Source organism: Lepisma saccharinum, chromosome 14 (assembly GCF_977018435.1).
Source record: "Lepisma saccharinum chromosome 14, izLepSacc3.1, whole genome shotgun sequence".
NCBI classification, from domain to species: Eukaryota; Metazoa; Arthropoda; class Insecta; order Zygentoma; family Lepismatidae; genus Lepisma; species Lepisma saccharinum.
This window is the reverse complement of record NC_139242.1, coordinates 30,888,876-30,909,501: the sequence shown is the minus strand read 5'-3', so window position 1 is coordinate 30,909,501 and position 20,626 is coordinate 30,888,876. Positions and strand designations below refer to the sequence as shown.

General features: G+C 37.3%; 1 protein-coding gene across 1 annotated transcript in view; it reads left to right on the top strand.

The window, feature by feature from the left end:
* The window catches only part of LOC145998324 (polycystin-1-like protein 1), a 395,827-nt gene that overhangs the window by 357,632 nt on the left and 17,569 nt on the right, over positions 1–20,626 (top strand). Inside the window, exons 20-23 of the mRNA XM_083134729.1 lie at positions 5,376–5,820; positions 12,035–12,277; positions 14,393–15,423; positions 18,376–18,825. Coding sequence (XP_082990855.1) covers positions 5,376–5,820; positions 12,035–12,277; positions 14,393–15,423; positions 18,376–18,825 — 2,169 coding nt within the window. The remainder of the gene's footprint in view (positions 1–5,375; positions 5,821–12,034; positions 12,278–14,392; positions 15,424–18,375; positions 18,826–20,626) is intronic.

Sequence of the window (20,626 nt, the reverse complement as noted above, 5' to 3'; positions counted from 1 at the left end):
AATAGACAATTGTTGAATGTTTTGTTTAGTGAAAATACAGTTGTACAAAATATTTCATATCTTGTCCAGAAAGGATTTTTTTTTTTTTTTTAAAAAAAAAGGGTGTTACAAATGCTGTTCATTCGATTGCAAACTATCCAGGTTTTAGTTCAGGTTCTGGGATGGTCATAGTTGTCATACTAGTGCGAGGCGGGGATAAAATACCTTGAAATATGACACCTTAAAATCTACGTGACATCTGTCGGCACTGAAACAAAAACCCAGCAAATAGCATTGTACCTGAAAGCATCAAATGATAACTTGGGTGAACAGTAAAATATGAATATATTGTAATCAAAGAAAAATTGGGACAACAAACATCTTACAGGTCCCCCTGATTCATTCTTTAATTCTCTCACTCATTCACTCTCCTGCGGAATGTCAACCTGGAAATACACATACAAGTCACGGATTTAATCAATCAACGTACTATTTCAATTTTGTTTAAACATTAACTTGAATTTAGGTCGTTAGTCTGCCCGCTCCTGTGCTCCTTTCTATCAATATGCACCAGTCCTCAGAAAAACAATTATCAGAAAAATTAGGTTGGCATAGTTGAACCTTTCGTTCGAATGAACATACACATCAGAACTGCAAGTATGACATTTACCAAGTTTCTCGGAGGGGGGTAATACACACAAGCCTCTCTCGTCCCTTGAGAACAATTACACCTCTACATAGTGATGCAAAGCTTAATTGGCTCCAGCTGCCGGAACACTCAATTTATTCATCGGTGTGAGCAAAAATTACGAAATCACTATATAATGAAGAATACCATACTCGCATGACCTTGCAATTTAACATACACTTTCAACAATTAAGACTAATCAGTTGACCTTTGATAAGCTAATTTAAATGACTGAGTGGTTAGTTACCCTAAAATGGAGCACACTTTGACAAGTAACATGAAAATGAACGTAATAAAAATAAGCTTTTATCTTAAAATGCAGGCAATCAAAATATTGAAAATATAACCATGAAATGACCTTTATATAGCCATTACTCAAAATACAAGACATGAAAGTTAGGTTCGAAATTCCTGAGTCACGATGCAAATCAATGATTTCGGCTTTTATGGTACGGCGTTGACACAAAACAATACATTCGTACTTGAACATGAACCTGCTAAAGAATACTCTACCCAAACTCTGCTACACCGTCGGATCGTCCATCTTTCTTGGATACAGGAATTTGCACTAGGTTCCTTTGTGACAAAAAAAATGTTCCTTCCGGGGTCGACCGCGATGAAGGGTGGTGGCGACTAGGCGCTTTCACTTTCACTGGACGTCACGTATCCCTCCTTCTCTCAAGCATAGTCTGTACGTTGTCATCTCGAACGCCAGTTGGGCATTTCTCAAGCATTGCTCTGGAATCCTTCCCCTCTCGGGCATCGGGCATCTCCCAAGCATCAGTCTGGAGTCATCTCTCTCTCCCTTGTGCATCGGGCATCTCTCAAGCGCCGGTCTAGAATCCTCCTTCTCGGCGTCTGACGTCTGTCCTTCTTTACCATATGGGCTCTGGAGGTTCGGCTGTAGCGTCGGCGTTGTTTGGCTTCGCAGCATGGTGAATCGGTGGCGTTGGCATTGGCGGTAGCTTTGCACCAGATGGTATTGGCAGCGTCGTTGCAGGATCTGGGGAAACCCGACGTCCCCCTTCTCTCTATCGTCTTACCTGGCCATGGTTCTGGATTGTCCTTGTTTCACAAGAACAACTCACTGCGAATGATATCACCGAAACAAGCACATGCAAATTACTTCAGAGGCGGGTACTCGCTAACGGTTCACAAACGAAACAAAGTCCACGAAAACAATGAGTGCACGGGAGTCTAGCGCGGAGGGGCTCTCGCTGCAAAAAATCCTGACAAACTGTGTGGAGAACTCGGGAGTCCCACGGATTTATACGAGATTCAAAAATGTCAGCTGGAAAGACGTTATATTTGACTTGGATTCTGTTCGAGCAGGGTACAACAACCCCGGCTCTATAGTGTCTAAATGCGATCAAAGGGCATCTTCAGTTTGGTGCAGCGGATTAAGTTCTCGCCTGCTTGGCATCTATCTGGGTATCCGTGGTCTGCCATGAATCTCTGATGAAAACCAATTCGCCCTTACGTAGTGGATACTCAGTTGATCTTGAAATTAAATCCATCTTCCATATCGTAACGTGCCACTTTGGTTGCCCAAACTTCATGTACATCTGCCGTGTTTAGGATTTTTGCTGTGACTCAGAAAACCTGTCCCCCAACTCCCGATGTCTTGCTCGAATTTCAATTTTATCACAGATACTCATTGGAAATATTCAAATGACAGAAACCAAATTTCACACTTTACATAAGTCATAATATGATTAACAAAATGATAAATATCGAACTGTGATTTTATACGTCACTGAATACCGTGACAACTCGCCCCTCCTTACCTATCGAAAAATTCTGTAGGCGAATTAAAATTTTGCTCAACTCAGGGGTATGAAATTTTGACTACAAACTTTTGAACACCCTGTACTAGAAATCATGAACAGTTCGATATACATACACGTGACATAATTGATACCTTCAAATTATATTGGAAATAAAAATACACACTTTCAATATTTAGCTTGGAAGAGGATTAAGATACTGAGCTACGTTTGGGTCGCCATGCAACTTAGCGAACGGTTTGAGTGAAGAGCTTGGCAAAGACTCAACTCTGTCCAGGCGTTAACTCTCCTCTGGAGAATCTGGTTGCATCCATCGTTCTGTTCAACTTCTTGAAGTAGTTGTACTGGGAGGTCAACATGGCGTCGGCTTGGAATTCCTCTTCATCTTCCAGTCCGGGCTCCATAAACTTGACGTTAAATCTCTCGTTGCGGTTACCCAGTGTTATGAAGTGCTCGCCGATGTTCAAAACTGATGCACAACTTCTAAGAAAATCCATTCCTATCAGAAGATTGACCGACAAAGATTTAACCACCAAAACTTCAACCTCGACAGGGTGATCATTCATGGTCGCATGTAGAACTGTGTGCCCAAGTGGTTTTTCTCTCGCCTTCCCTGAGAAATCGATGAGTTTGAAATCTCGTATGTGACGAAGTTGCAGCCGGCGTACTCCCTCTGTTACTTGTCGCCATGTTGCTTCCGAGCAAAGGCTCGTTTCACTGCCAGTGTACAAAAGTCCAGTTACAATATTGTTGCCCACTCGTAGCTCCACTAGCGGCAATTTTGAAGGCCAACGGTCTTCTTGTTCCTCCTTAGCATCCTCATGGCCGTGGATATTTTCGTCCTCCAACAAAGCAGCTCGAAGGTTTATTGGTGCAGGCTTCCTTCCATGGTGGTTTGGCTCATGTCGAGGTGGGTTTGGGTGGTGCTTTTCCCGCATCAGAGCCCTGACACAAGACTCCTATCAGTTTCCCGGGTGCAGGTAGCCTGACGGCCCCGGCTGTGGCGATCCGTTCCTGGAGTTTGAGCCATTACCATTCTTTACCGGGCTCCTTTGGCTTCTCGCCGGACGACGCCTCGCATCCTCATTGTCAGATTGCAGACTCCCTCGTCGGTGTGGCGACGGTAGTACCCATTTTGGACCTGTCCATTAAGGAAAAGGTTGCCATCGCTGCGGTTGTCGTATCCCTGTGAGCCACGGGTAGGACCCCCTTGGCTCCTTCTCCCTTGAAGATGGTGTCCTGTGCGCGGCAAAGGTGGGTTGTTCCAAAAATGGCTGGCTTCGGCTCCTGAAGCATGTTGCTGCCCATCGCATCTCCGCTGGACCAAATGGACACATGGGTGCTTGTTCCCTCGGCTTCCTTCATCCTCCAGTCGTCTCCACCTATAGTTTCTTGTCCTCTTATGTTCTTCCTCAAACTGGAACAAGTTCTCTAGGGTTAGAGACATGGCGTCGGCTTCGAAAACACACACCCCGTTGAGGTGACGTCTAATCTCCTGAGGGTAATGATAGATTAGAGCCGCAATTACTTCCGCCGTGGTCATTTGAGGTTGAAGAGCTTTGAACTCATTGAATTTTTTCCAGAATACTGAGAATACAAGAGTCCTCTGCCCCTATCATACCTCTCATTTCGGAGCTGGATCAGCATTCTTTCAACCTGTAAAGGTCATTGAAAGTATGCAAGAAAAGCCTCTTTAAACGCGGAGTACAAATGAAAATGCACTTCATTTCGGCCCAGCCAGTTTTTTTGCTCGGTCTTGCGTTAATCCCTTTAGGACGAGCAACCTCTCTCCATCGGCAAGTCCTAACTCCTGCACCTTTGCTTCAAAGTCTTCGATGTACGTGGAAGGTAACACCTTATCAGCTCTGGAGAACCTCTTAAAGTGTTTCTTGTATTCGGGCGGCAACAGATCTCTCCTCACTGGCGGCGGTTCAGAATACATTTCCTCCTGACTCGTAGCTTGGCATTCCGAAAGTCATGGCGATGGATGATGTGGCCCCGGCTCGCCTTCACTCTCCTGGCTGACGAGTGGTGTCAGCTGCATGCCACTTGTGCTCGTCGAAAACGAGGGAACTCTGGCTGGCTGTGATGATGTCATACCTGGCTCTTGTGACGATCCCTGTACGCCGGTTACACTCAGGGCAGTAAATAAATAAATCCATGTCGAAAAATAAAGGAAGGAATTCTCTTTAAAATCCATTCTCTAGTGATGACCTATTTATCATTCATCATCAGGAAAGCAAGAAATAAATTCACATAAGTTTTAACTATATATGTAAAAAAGATCTTGCACTACAGGGTGTGAAATTAATTAAGATTTGTTGGGGGAGGAAGATCATTATGTGATTCACTACATAATGAAAACTATATCATTAAATTTACATATTGGAATTCCTTTCTTACTTTTATATGCATGTTACATATAAATAAAATAGCAAAGTAATTTGTTGACTTAACTGGTTAAAAATGGTCAATAAATTACATAATAGTTGACATGGATTTTTATTGCATATAAGTTTTTGATTAGTTGTTGCATTTTGTTAATATAAATCAATAAATTTCATAGGTTGTATTGCATTGTTATTTTACTTTCATTATGCATATATTGTTGTTGTAGAACTGTTAATGGCCTGTTAAGAGAGAGAGAGAGAGAGCATGCAACACTCACAAGACACTCCTTTGGTGGCATTTTGGATATTATCTTTAGTAAAGTGTATTTGAAGTCAGAACTAATTGCCTATATTTGTTGTTTAAAAAAAAAAAAACTTTCCCCCTTGGAAAATTTTGTTGTAGGGAATTTTTTTAAGGTTATTTTTGTTGGTGGAGGAGAAATATCCTCTGTCCCCCTAGGATTTTACACCCTGTTACACAAAATATTAATTTTATAAAATTGTGATTTTCTTCTTTGACCTGTTTCATAGGAATTGACTGATTATTCTGGTTCAAGTGGTGCTAGTCAACACGATGCCAAAAGCTGCAACAGCATGAATACTTCAGTTGAAGCAGAGGGCAGGGCAAGCTCTTTGAACTCCAGCAATGCCTTCAACAGCAGTTCGTCAGTTGTCAGTACAAGTGCATCTTCCTTTGAACATGTCACAATTTGGAATCAAGATCTGGACAAAGAAATTACTGCAGGAAGAAATAGTTCTTGTTCCGTTCCTTTGAATGAGGAAAGCAGTTTGGATCACATGTCTTCAAGCGTGTCTTCTGGTTGCAGAAGGAATCAGGTTTTGAATTCATGGCATGTTGAAACGGATCCAAGAAATAGCCAATACAGAAACTGCAAGCTTGATGTCAAAGGAAAGGAATTTCTGCTCCCAGCATGGGCAAGATATGTTGGCTGGGTTTTGATATTTGCTCTTTCAGGTAATAAATTTGATTTTGCTCTGTGTGTCAGTGGTGTATTCTCCATGTTTCAGTGTTTACCGCTATAGTAAGCAAACTTTCTCATGTGCATATTTTTTTTTTACATTTAGCTTTAATATATGGAATCGTTCATTATATATTATGAAGATTATAAAAACATGGTCTTTAACCTGAATTTAAGTGAATTGTATACTACCAAGGGAGCCGAACAAAAGGTGGCGGGTGACTATATGCAACCAGGGTAGAAAGTGTTAAGTGTAGAGAAGTCATACTGCCTACCACAAAACAAGTCTGATAACACAATTCAAGGTCTTCCCGACAACTTAAATGTTTTTTATTCTCTTGTAATAAAGGGATTCTGGGTTCAATTCCTTGTGGAGGTACCTTTCAGTTGTAACAAGACAAATTGCCATCATTATGTTCATTGATTGAATGCAAGGTTTAAGAATTTAAATAAAATATCAATAAAGCTATTAATAACCTCTGCACCAACATCAGTACAATTTCTATCATAAAAGAGGGGATACAACTTCCAAAGTGTTCTAAAGGGCGCAAGAGCCATCTTGCAACATTTCCCAAATTATATCTTTCTCTTCATAACAATTGCTGCACAGTTTAACGTGGGCGGCAAACTGCAGGATACAGCACACTTAATATCAGCAACTGTTTCTGGTGCCGTCACTGAATGTCTAGTATTATAGGGGGATCGGCTGTAATTTTCTCCCTTGTGTGCCATATTCAATTGCAAGATGTAGACATTTGTGATTTACCAACGTAGAAAATTCCATTCATGTGTCTATGGACTCATAAAACGAAAGACAAATGCATCCACTTTCTCTGCAATTGATATCAGTGAAGTACCCATTTGATACTGAAAATGCCAAAGAAACAAAATACAGGATTGGAAGGTTTTGTCTCTGGAAATAAGAATAAAACATAAAACGTATTATTAAGAACTACTGTTGGAACATTAGCGCAATTCATCTAACAAAACCATTACAAATCGGCTGGTGGCTTGTAGGTATGAAATATACTGGAATAAAATATATATACATATGGCCAGTACTTGTTTTCCCAACTTAAAATGTGATGTAATATATTAACAGGACTTTCATCGCACAGTTTTTTCTTACGGGCTTGAGTCAACCTGGGTTCAGTCTCTGGGTTTTCAGCCTGTGTATAGGATTGGTGGCAACCCACCATCCTGAGAAAATTGGGGACCTACAAGTGAGTAGCGCAACCCAGTCTGGGAAATCTCCTATAACAGCTGAGGGTTCGATGTGCTGACCCCACGTCATCCCATTGCTGGTTGAAGACCTCCACACCTCTAGATAGGGTTGTGGGAGGGAGACTGGCAGTCAGGAGATTGGCCAAGGTCCTTCCAGTGCTGTAGAGCGGTGGATCTCAACCTTTTTCAGTCGGGGACCCATCTTGAGTGATATTACACTTCATGGGACCCATAAGATGGGCAGCAGCGGAATTACTTTGTAGGAGTGTGCACCCAGTTTATAATCATATATTTGCTAACATCAAAGTCCTCTTTTAAAACAACACGGCCTGAATTTAAATTGTTAAAACAATATATCTAAGTAATTTAATGTAATGAGTTTTTAAGACCCAGTAAACAAAGTTTCGAGCCCAACTTCCCGACCCACCAAATGTCCCCTCAGAACTCAGGAGTGGGTCGCACCCTATAGGTGGAGAAACGATGCTGTTGAACCATGGGTTATGTTATGCTGTACATAAAAGTAAATATTTTGAAATATTTTACACTACAGTTAATTTCTATCATAACTTACATTCAGTGTTCTGTAGATGAAATAATATTTTGGAAAATACAAGATGGAAACTAGTTCAGTGCCATCTGCCATGAGAGAAGAGAATAAAATAATAGCAATGAGCTCATTGGGGAAGTTATCAAACAGTATAATTTCTGGAATTAAATTGTAATTGTTTTAATTCTATCAGTCTAATTCTCTGTAAAAATTACTATGATGATGATAATGAATAGTTATGGGAAAATAGAGTAAGAAAAGGTCCGCCTTACACAAGTTAACCTAAATGCCTATATAGCAACCATCTAATCTCAAAGTTGTATAAAATTTCACCTTTCTGGTTTGCATGAGAGTAATTTCAACCCATTTCTAAAAACGGGTGGATGTTTGTAAGATATATTATTAACTAATCACTGCATGATTATTCATGTAGTATTTGTCAAACATCCCTAATTTGTAATCTTGAATGGGAGTATAGAAATATGTCATACAAGCGAGTTTTGTTCGAAGTTACATACCGGAACCACTCTACATATTGACTACAATTTCATCATATGGCATTACATATTTCATAGTTATCCTACACAAAAATCTGGACTCGAAATATAAATGTATTTGAATACAAAACCAATGCAGTCATGGAGTATGCAGGATCAAGAATCATACTGAATGAAATTAATTATATATACACCAGTGAAAGATCCTATTACTTATCCTGCACATACATGTATTTTATACATGCATATATTTAATACAGTATTGAACATGAAGCAATTCATATATTCGGCATAAATATTGCAAGAATGAATTTTAGAGTTGAAAGAGTTAACTGACAAACAAGAAATTCCGAAATTTCAAGCTGATGACAAATAAACCAAGACGTGACATATGCCAATCTCTGTGTGTAAGTTTAAATGTCTTCTTAACTTTCTAACATGCTGCGCAAATCCTGGTCCCTTTACAAGCTTGCATTTGTAAACTTTCTCAAGGAACTCTTAACATCCCTTCTTTAACTTTAGGCAAGGGTTTGAGATAAAGAGGATTCTTCCTCGTATACTTTGAAGGGTACAAAATGGTCATACATTCCGATGCACCCGAAAATTTTATCTCGTTCATTCATCAATTCATTTCAAACATCTTACTTGCTATTCCGAATGTAAATTATATTGTTAACATTAAATATACATGGAATCTAGAATAAAAGACTGAAATAAGTCCTAAAAATCCTAGATCAATTAATTTCCACTGTATTCAATGCTACCGTAATACTGTTAATGAAAGTCTATCAAATAAACCATTTACAACTAACTCACTATGGTGGCATGTTCTATTTCTCGTGGAATTCTCAGAAACATTCCCGAAGAAAATAACAATTTCACAGTAAATGCACTACACTTTATGAGTTATTAATGATTCCGTAGAAAAGTAAAATATATTATTGCTAATAACAACTGAAAGGGATAATAAAAAAACACATTGTTATACAGGTACATATATTTATTGAAACATTGGCAATTAATATTCTTTGCTTAACATATGACTTCTTTATAAAAATATAAGACTTTAAACAGAACAGTAAAAGTTTAAAATCATATTTTAAATAATCTAAAAGTAACTTGGAGCGTCCCATTTAAATTTCCTACAAAATTTTTCACGCATGAAAATAACATCCAAAATTGTAAGATTGAATGATTTGGATCATATCACTAGTACCTCTTTTGCGAATTTAGAAGAAAACAGTATGCTGGCATCCCACGGGGGCAAATGTTGGTGAAGCAAGTGAGCAAAGTGAAAACACCATTGAAGACATTCACAATCCACAATGCAATGTACTTACTTGGTTCTACATCTGGGAATGCATCATGCACGAACTTGTTTCTTGCACTCCACATACTCTTTATTCTTTAAGTTTTGTGAATAATATCTTGTTGTCATATTTCTTTCCATGCATATCAGAGCTGTAAGAGAAAATGAATTATTTTAGAAACATGTAATAATACAACATAATGCAACAAGATTTACATATTTTCCATTTTTTTGTCATTCAAAAGAGGTATTTTCCATGGTGCATATTCATTTGTGATCTAAGGAAAAAGCTTGCCATCACAAAGAAAAGATACTTAAAGGAACATCCATTTGCTGGATCATTGTTAGTTTCTGTTGAATTGAGACCATATAAGAATAGCCATGTATAAAATGAAAGAAGGCCCATTATATTGGGGGAAAATGTTACCAGTTTGTAAATATTTTATTTAATGTAATATGTTCAATTTCTTCATATTTACTCAATTTTTACATTATTTCTCATTGTAAGTTACATTCTTTGCTTGGAACCATAAAGTGTGGGACAATGCAAATACAAAGATTACTGTTATTGTAGAAGAGGGACATTGAACTAAATTTCTGAACCTACTCAGCAGTTATGTCCCACTGAACCTTTCTACCTAACCTAACTGGTGCCAAAAAAGAAACAACTTTGGCTTACAATAACCCCGTCTAGTTCGCTGCACTTTTTCATTCTCCTTGCACTAAACCATCTAGTTAGTTATACGGTGCAACACCAACTCATGTACTTCGTCGATTTGGTGTCTGCAGCGGGGCTAATGTAACTTGGGTTCTACACCAAAGAGTTAAATATAGTAAGATGCAGCATGATTCTGAAGGAAATAAGGGAACTGTACGTTTGAACTAAAGCTGAATCGAATTCTATTCATGTAGGTATATAAGTACACATTGATGAACTTTTATGTAGATAACTGTATTTCCATCACTCTAATGCATATGTTTATGCTAGGTGTAGGTTTGAGGGATTTTAGCATTATAATTATGCTCCTATGTGATTAAGTTGTAACAATCCGTACGTTTTAAGTGTGATAGGTTTCATCGTCTAAATATTGGTAGGTTTCATCACCTAAGTATTTACAAACCTTCCATGATCTGTTAAAGTTTATAATGTTTTCAATGTGGAAACAAAAAATCGAAAGCAACGATTAGGAGCACGAGTAATTGAACAATGTACGTTTCAATACATCATTAGTACTCACACATTACAATTTTCTGCATCTTTAACATGGACAAATTATTTTTCTGAACTTTCAAATTATTTCAATGTTGATTTCCAGTATTCACGATGCCTTCGTTCTCCTGTGAAACTTTTAAATAGCAATACATTACACAATCTGCACCATTACTCATTCACATATACACTAATAATCAACATATATGATATGATCCCATGTGTCATTCTACTTAAATGAAACAATACTAAAACTGAATTATTCACTTTGACAACTTTTCCCAATAAACAAAATCGTTTTTACACTGTAAATACACAGGTCCCACTCCCACATAACAGTGAGCACAATTCATAACTAACTAACCTTTCAAGATTTCCTTTATAAAGATCAGCTCTGGATTCCCCTTCTTGGATTAGAACGACGCACAGTATAGCACATTTTAGTTGTACTTTTTATTTCGAGTAATTCTTGAAGCTTTTTATTTCAAGTTCGTCGATTTATCAATCAACATCACATTCGTATGTGACGTCCATGATGGAACGATGTTACGTCGCGGCATGCATAAATAAACAGTGACTACAAAATACGTTTTTTCTTATACATGTTTAAGAAGCGAAAGACGATGAATAAAATATAAAATCATGTGCAATTGATTATTATTGATACATAGAGACTTAAACTACATTTTCAATGAGAAATTTAGGATTTAGCATCGATGCTCGCGCCAACTGGTGGCAACTTCGTTCATGCACAGACAAATGAATTCTGAAATTTATCTTGTTCAGCTTTTTGCCTCTGATGCAAGGGGCCTGGTAGCATGGTGTGCACAAGTATTGCTCGCAAATTGTCCATGACTATTTTCGTTAATTTTTCTCTTGCATCCTACATATTTTTAAGGAATGAATTTTCATGCTGTCACAATGGTTGTCAGCAGCTTGTCTGACATTTTATTTAAATTTTGAAGCTCTCGTTGTGTAAAACAAAGGAAACAAGCCTAGTGATGGAGAGTTAGCAATATGGGCTGAAACTGCTCTTTGAATCCATGTCTAATTCTCATGAAGATAAGAATTATTCTAGTGATATGATATTGATGCAGTGGCTTTAAAATTTCCTGATCTATGAAAAATATCTTCAAAATTCTGCAAAATGAACAGTTTTGATTAATTCTGTGCCAATACTTCGCATCAAATGGCAGATTCTGATAATTTCAAATGTGAATCGTTGCATGTTTGTCAAGCAAAACTCGTGTAATCTATATTATAGTTGCATTGAAAATTAATGTCTATAAATATTATCATCTGTAACGGTAGTAAAAATATTAAATTGTCACAAATATGAAATTTATATATGGTGTATAGATAATATCAGCTTTGGTTCACATACATGGCGCAGCCTTTATTTGTATATGATTTTTAATTTCAGTTGTATCCAGTTGTTATATCTTCTTGAAGGGGAGAGTCGACAAGTGTAATGCTTGGATCCTAACATTATATTTTACGTTGCTATCGAATGGTTTCATTATTCAACCATTGAAAGCCACAGTGGTTGCTCTTGTGTTGGCGTGGAAGGAGAGGAGGATGTTGCCATACAGTTCTTTCGACCAGAGTATTCCTGAGGAAGTGCTAAAGGAATGGAAGCAAAAGTCGACTGACGAGGAATCTGCAGGTAACGTTAACCACAATATTATATATTTAATATGTTAATGTTGGATCTGTACTTGTTTGGTTACTGATAATTTCTACGTATGTCTAGGCTATATCTGTATTTATATCTGTTCGTTAATATATAGTGCAGAAGTTTACATCATGTTCGATCAGTCCATTTGTAAATCTGGACATGTTGTGATAGATTAGATTCATTTTCATTCATGAATCGCATGTTTGCATTTACTACTGAGATATCACACATACAGTAGTGTATTTTCCAGTTATCTGGTTTACCACCAGCAAATAAACTTTTTTGATACATGGAGAAATTACCAGAAAATTTGAAGTTGTTGTACTAATAATGTTTGTGTTTTATTTGCATTGGTGTTTTTTATATCTATTATATAATATTTTAATATGTAATAAATATACACAATAAATAAGAATTGTTGCGATAAACCAAGTCAAATTTTCATAATATGCCACAACCGACATGTCAATTTGTGTTCACATTACAATATTCTAATACAATAAAATACAATATAATTAGCTGATACAATGGAATGTTTCCATAGCATGTTGTAGTTCAATGGTGTGGTATATGTTGTTTATATCTATGAGATTTTATTCTTCAAACGATCATTTGTTCATATCCTGTATCTTGTGCACTTGTTTTATTGATATAGTCCAGTGGCAGAGCGTAACCTTTCCAACAGTGTAAGCCTATGAAGGCTACTTCCCGTTGTGCTTATTTTTGGGCTTCCCTAATTTTGCCACTAAATTTAACCTTACACCCCTTAAAAATGAAGTTACACTACATCAGATTAAATATTCTTGATAAATCCCTGAGCCTGGTATTTTCTTTGCTAGGCTGTATATCTCCTACATTTCAACTGATAATTACATCAGTTTTATTCCTATCACAATGAGTAACGTGTGTGCGGGGGGAGAGGTTGGGGGTCCGGACCCCTAAATACATCCTTCGTGTCCCTCAAAGCCCTATGATCCCAATATAATCCTTGTCTTCCAATAAGTTCAGAGGAAATTATACAAGTAATGCTAAACTGGTATATTTTCATTATTTACCAATTTTCGTACTTAATAAGTCTTTCGGGTGTGTGAGGGGGGAGGGGTGTCCCTCAAAGCCCTATGATCCCAATATAATACTTGTCTTTCAATAAGTTCAGAGGAAATTGTACAACAACGGCTACACGAATATATTTTTCATTATTTAAATTTAGTACTTGATAAATCTAACACAGGGAAGACAAGTTCTAAACTAATATATCTTTCTCTGAACATTTGCAAATTAATCTAGGGGAAAAAATGGATTAAGTAACAGAAAGTAATGCAGTGCAACCTGCTTGTTGACAGTGAACACAGTCAAGCTATCAAATTATTGAGATAATGCCCAAATTTTGCATGGACGTAACTTCGGCTTTAACCTTTGGGGGTGGAGAATCAAAAGTTTTCCATACCCTAAAAATAGCATCCATGACAATTTTACTACATAACTGTTACATTTGCAATATCAAAGAAAATATTCTTTGTTACTTTGCTCCTCAGATCCAAGGAGGTTAACAAAAATACCCGTAATGAGTAATTTTTAATAAATCTTAAAAATTCTGGGGAGGCAAGTGCCCCCTCTCCTCCCATGCCCCTGCCAAGTTACACTTATTAAAATTTTCATGCTCTCCAAATAGACACAGTGTATAAATTTATAGTGAAATCAAAATATAATTTACAAGATAGTGATAGTCTTGATGACCAGAGTCACTGGCAGAACTAGCAGGGGGGGCAGGGGACCACACAGTGAAATATATTGTACGTAAATTTTGAGGGAGTGGAATTTTTTCTGAGAATGTAATGCTGAAGCTTAATCTTTCTTTTCTCAATCCTTGTTAATACAAGCACTGGTTCATTTTCTGGTGAAGGCACATTACACAATGGTTGGATTCGATTTTGAATTGAAGGTCTAGTCCTGGTTAGTTTATCTGAGCACAAACAGGACCCAAGTCAAACCTTGCCAAACTTTTGAACAAAATACTAAATATATACTGGATTCACTTATAACCTGATTTATTGGTAAATGTTTAAAGATTGTCTTAAGTGTATTTTTATTTTTATTTTGTAGCATTTGAAGAACATGAAAGATCAAGATATTTTCATTTTGCACATTCACCGACAGAAAATTACTTACTTGAAGCTCGCATGAGGATTCTGAAGGAACAGAAAGCTGTGCAGCTCTTGTTCACAATATTAAAAGTTTTAACATTGATTGTAATTCTACAAGTGAATTGCTTTGGTGATCAGGTAGCGGAAAGATTCAATGTTAATAATTTCCTAAACAAATCTTTCTTTTCTGGATGCCAAAGTAGTGGTAACTCTAAGTGTGTGTCTTTTGGAAAGATTGAATCAGAGTATGATTGGTGGTATTGGATGCAGAATGAATTCGTCAGAGTTCTTCACAACCATGAGATGGATGACGTAGTATACTCTGGCTGGAGTAGCGGAGGACATATTGTAGGTGAAATATTAATGAAGAGATCAGAATACACTGAAAAGGTAGCCAAATATGTTTCATCATCACTTGACTCTGGTGAAAAAGTTTCAGCGGGACCTGATAGTGATATTAATGTGGAAGATTCAAGAATGCTTTGTGAAGATTCAAGTTCACAGATTTGTTTCTCAAAATCAGCCATAGAAACTGACTGGAAACTTCAGACACTGAAACGTGCGAACTGGTTAACGAATAATACCAAAATGATCCAAATTGAGATGAGTTTGTTCTTCCCTGCGAATGAATTAATCACCAGGATAGAACTGAAAACTGACTTTGAAAGTTCTGTAGTAACTAGTCGAAAGATTAGTGTTTTTACAGTCCCACTGCACCATGTTCGTAAAGACTATGACAAAATTGCTGCGAATCTGGTGCTCTTCGTCATCTCCTTGCTAATGCTGGCCTGTTTCGTTCAGAAGTTATTTCAATTTGGAAGGGAGTGTTGGTTGGATTTTTGGTTAGTTTCAGAAGCAGTTTTTGGAGAAATGTCTCTAACATTCTGTGCCATTTATTTCTTCACCTGCCTACAAAGAATGAAGCTCTTATCAACAATGGCATCTTCAAATATAGATGGGTCATTGCAGTCTCTGCTACATGGAGAACAGGCAAGTTGATTTCTTTTTCTCTTCTTTTTGCAGTTGGTAGAATTTTCATGTAGATCATGAGTAGGTGCCAACTTTTCTGATTTTGTGTGAATAATTAATGGCACGGAAACCAGTAGTGCAAACCTTAGATAAATTTGGGAGGGGAGGCACGATCAACATAAACACAATTTTATAAATGCAAATATTGGGACTGAGCACATTCCACCAATATGGACACTGATGTTTGAAAATTGTAATGATTAAAAGTTGTGCAAAATATTGATTAATATTAGTATTAGGGCTGGGCTGATACTGATACCAGTGGTATCAGTATTGGTAAATATCGGTTGAAATTTTCCCACCAATACCATCCGATACCATTGTTTTTGAGTCGCCAGAACAAGGCCAAGACCAACATTTGTCCTTTTCTAAAGTTTGTTCACTCTTTCTTGTGGCAGATTGGAAGAAGTTCGGAATGTAGTTTTTTGCGAGAAATTCGGGACAAACCCAAACCCTCCTGGAAAGCAGATAGGAAAGCTGTGATCAAACTTCTCGCAGGCATGTAACTACCTGGTAAAGGCTGTTTGGAAATAAAATAAATCATTAATTTCCAATTCGTGCTTGCACACTTGGGAGATAAGAAAGAGTGACGTTTCCAAAACCAGCATTCCTACCATGATGGGCTATTTCTGGGCCAGATGATTACGGAGTTCTTGGGAAAGACATGTAAATGTCGCTGTGAAATTCGTTTTGATTTATCTACGTTCAAGCAGAGGAGATTAAAAAATTTCTTCTTGTACTCTTCCCTTCTGTGTAAGTCTCTTATGTGACTGTTGGTTTCAATTGATACTGCAGCGACTTGGTTTTGTTGCAAATGACAAAATGCAAGTGCACAGCATAGCATAAAGGGCCGTTATTTTAATGACGGTTTGCATATATTTTTACATCAGTTTTCTCCATCTCCAGGTTAACCCAAACAACAAGAATGAATAGTACATTAAATTGGAAAAGAGCCACAATCCACCAATTGTTTTAATTGCAATACATTAAAATATGATCATGATCAAACATGATCAATATGCCAGAAAACTATCAGTGAATAAAATTCAACGGACACTTTCTGATATCTATACATAGGCATCGGTATCAGCTCAACCCTATTAATGTATGTATGTATGTATGTATGTATGTATGTATGTATGTATGTATGTATGTATGTATGTATGTATGTATGTATGTATGTATGTATGTATGTATGTATGTATGTATGTATGTATGTATGTATGTATGTATGTATGTATGTATGGATGTATGGATGTATGGATGTATGGATGTATGGATGTATGTATGTATGTATGTATGTATGTATGTATGTATGTATGTATGTATGTATGTATGTATGTATGTATGTATGTATGTATGTATGTATGTATGTATGTATGTATGTATGTATGTATGTATGTATGTATGTATGTATGTATGTATGTATGTATGTATGTATGTATGTATGTATGTATGTATGTATGTATGTATGTATGTATGTATGTATGTATGTATGTATGTATGTATGGATGGATGGATGGATGGATGGATGGATGGATGGATGGATGGATGTATGTATGTATGTATGTATGTATGTATGTATGTATGTATGTATGTATGTATGTATGTATGTATGTATGTATGTATGTATGTATGTATGTATGTATGTATGTATGTATGTATGTATGTATGGATGGATGGATGGATGGATGGATGGATGGATGGATGGATGGATGGATGGATGGATGGATGTATGGATGTATGGATGTATGGATGTATGGATGGATGGATGGATGGATGGATGGATGGATGGATGGATGGATGGATGGATGGATGTATGTATGTATGTATGTATGTATGTATGTATGTATGTATGTATGTATGTATGTATGTATGTATGTATGTATGTATGTATGTATGTATGTATGTATGTATGTATGTATGTATGTATGTATGTATGTATGTATGTATGTATGTATGTATGTATGTATGTATGTATGTATGTATGTATGTATGTATGTATGTATGTATGTATGTATGTATGTATGTATGTATGTATGTATGTATGTATGTATGTATGTATGTATGTATGTATGTATGTATGTATGTATGTATGTATGTATGTATGTATGTATGTATGTATGGATGGATGGATGGATGGATGGATTGATTGATTTACTTGTTCACTCAGCAGTGGCATCAGAACTGATGCATTTTTAAGTGCATAGATCAATGCCTAGGTACTTGTATATTTGTGTGTGTGCCTTTGACAAGACACAGTGTGTGTAAAGCATTGAAAAGTCGATAAAAATTTGTGCATATTTTCACAATTTTCCAACTGTTACAAACCTAAACAAAAATTGATTCATGCCTCTAAAATTGCCAATAATGCTTCCTGGCTATATAATTATTATATTATTTTACACCACTTTTGCATCTCCTTGTTTAATCATGACACTGAGGATAAATTGGGAACTGATGAAATAGGCAGTGGGACAAACACAATGACACATTAGTGCCTTATGCCAATCTCCATGGTGAAGTTGTTAGCACAGCATGTTCTGATGCCAGGGTCCAAGTTTCTAATCCCAGTCTGAGCATAGATGTTGTGAGTGTCCATTCATCAATATCAACATATCGTCACTCATCATCATTGTTGCAATTAGTCAAAAAAGTGACGTAAGATAATTTGATTCGAGACTTTACAACACATTGTGCTAACCACTCAGATGGATGTACATAAAAAAAAAAAATATTTTTCTACTATATTGGTAATTAATTTTGAAAACTATCTCTTGCCTATTTGAATAATGTAAATTTTCACATTTTTTTCATTTTCCTTCTTCAATGATGATTACAAAAGGCATTCTATGCCTGCTTGGAAATGTGATGGTAATCCACATTCTTGAATTCTTCCCTTCCTTTGCAAAGTTCAGCTTTGTTATGGCAAGATCGTGGAAAAGTGTCATGTCAACTGTGTTTGCTGCTTGTGTGTTGCTGCTTGCGATTGGCCATGCTGCTTACATACTCTGTTGGATACACAAAGGACAGTTCGAGTCTGTGTATTCAACAGTGAAAACTCTGATTTATTCAACAGTGAAAACTCTGATTTTCATGTTTCTCCGTAATTTTAATTTGAAAGATATTCACTCTGAACAATGGGTGACTGTATCAGTTCTTGTTTATGTAATTTTCGTTGCTGTGTTGTGTGGATCGTATCTGAGGGCTGGCTTTATACGCCAGCAGAAAACTTCTCAATATGTTCCCAATGTGCCTCTCACATTTGCAGAAGCCTGTCAATACCTGGTAAAGAAATTAAAGAGATTATGCACAAAGACTGAAGAAAACGACATCATGCAGTTCGATCATTCATCACAAGCTGTAAGTATAGATGGACTAATTTATTTGAGGTTATGAGGACATTAAGAAGCATAATTTCCATATTTCTAATACTAGACTTGCAGATGTCCCTGCTGTTCAGAAATACCCTTAAACCCTAAAAATTTTTATGCTTTGACATCAGCTGTTAAATTATTGTCTATGGTTATTACAAGCATAAAATACAGTGTTTCGTTGTGATGTTTGAGGAGAACACATGCTCCCTTCATCAGACATTTATTTTTAGTTTGATTAAAGAAACAGTTATAACAATGGTTTTATAAAAAAAAATCATTTGTTAACTTAGAAATTATTTTGACTATTCTAAGGTGCAACTGAAATGCAATGATTAGTTAGCATAGTAGTAATGGCAGCATTTTGTTCCTACGCGTCAGCAAAAATTTGATGCGCCTGGTGTTATGTTACATCCGGTCGTAGCGGGCCACGAGTGGTTTTATTGTTGAGTCAGCAGAACGTGTGTGATCACCTTGAAGACATCGGAAGCGGTGGGGGGGAGGGGTCAATGGATTTGTCACGTTGTTTCTTGATGTATGCTAACCTAACACGTGCATATGTTTGTGTGTGTGTGTGTGTGTGTGTGGAGGAAATGCGCGCGCAACTATTGCGTATGATGGAAAGACATGAAGAAATGATTTAAAGATGGCGCCGAAGGTGCTTTACCCCCGAAAGCTTAGCGGCTAAGGTTATTGCTCTGTAAAACAAGAGGCGTCGAGGGTTCGATTCCTGGTAGAGACAATATTGATTGATTGATAGATTGAGTTAGTTTTTTTTTAAGTCCGTTTTATGCACGGAAAAACTAATCAGGATTGGACCTACAGTTGAAAAGTGGTGATTCGGACCACTATGTGCCTCCACCGAGTATCGAACCTGGAACCCCTTGATTACAAGGCGACGATGTCAATATTGAATGGTCTCGATTAGCCTGTGTGTAAATAAAGGCAACAAAATGGTTGAGTTCGAAAATCGAGTTGGGTTAGTGGTTAATGTTGTCACCTGGCAATGAAGAGGTCGCGGGTTCGATTCTCTAGGTAGTTAAATTAGGCCAATTGTTTAGTCCCGCCATTATAGGTTCCCGATTAGTCCATCTGTGCATAAATAATGTTTGAATAAAATCAATATGGCGGCTTTGGGTTAGTGGTTATTGTTGTCGCCTGGTAATGAAGAGGTCGCGGGTTCGATTCTCTAGGTAGTTAAATGAGGCCAATTGTTTTGTCCCGCCATTATAGGTCCCGATTAGTCCATCTGTGCATAAATAGTATTTGAATAAAATCAATATGGCGGCCGCGTTTTGTGTTTAGCGGCGGCGGCGGCGGCGGCGACCGGGGCGACCGGGGCGCGGCGCGGCGCGGGGCGGAGCGGAGCGGGGCGGCGCGGCGCGGGCGCGGGGGGTGTTTTTTATTCCGCGAGATGTTTCAACCAAGTGGTTGAGGGTTCGATTCCCAATGTTGGTGAAAATTGGATATTCAATTGTATTTGTTTAAAAGTTCCGATTAGTTTTTTGTGCACAAAGAGAAAATGAACTAATTGGAAATAGGATGTTTATGCTGTAATGAAAAGGTCCCGGGTTCGATTCAGAATGTCAAATTTTCTGATAATGATTTTTTAAAAAAAAAAAAAAAAAAGAAGTGTGTTGAGTCCCCATTAGTATTTAGGCAGGAACAGATATTAAAAATCAAAACAAAATGCCTTTTGATTACAACGCAAAGACTTTACCGCTAATGTATAAAGATAAATTAGAATCTGTTGTTTTGCCGTGTGGGGCCCCAGTACCGATTAGCTTAAA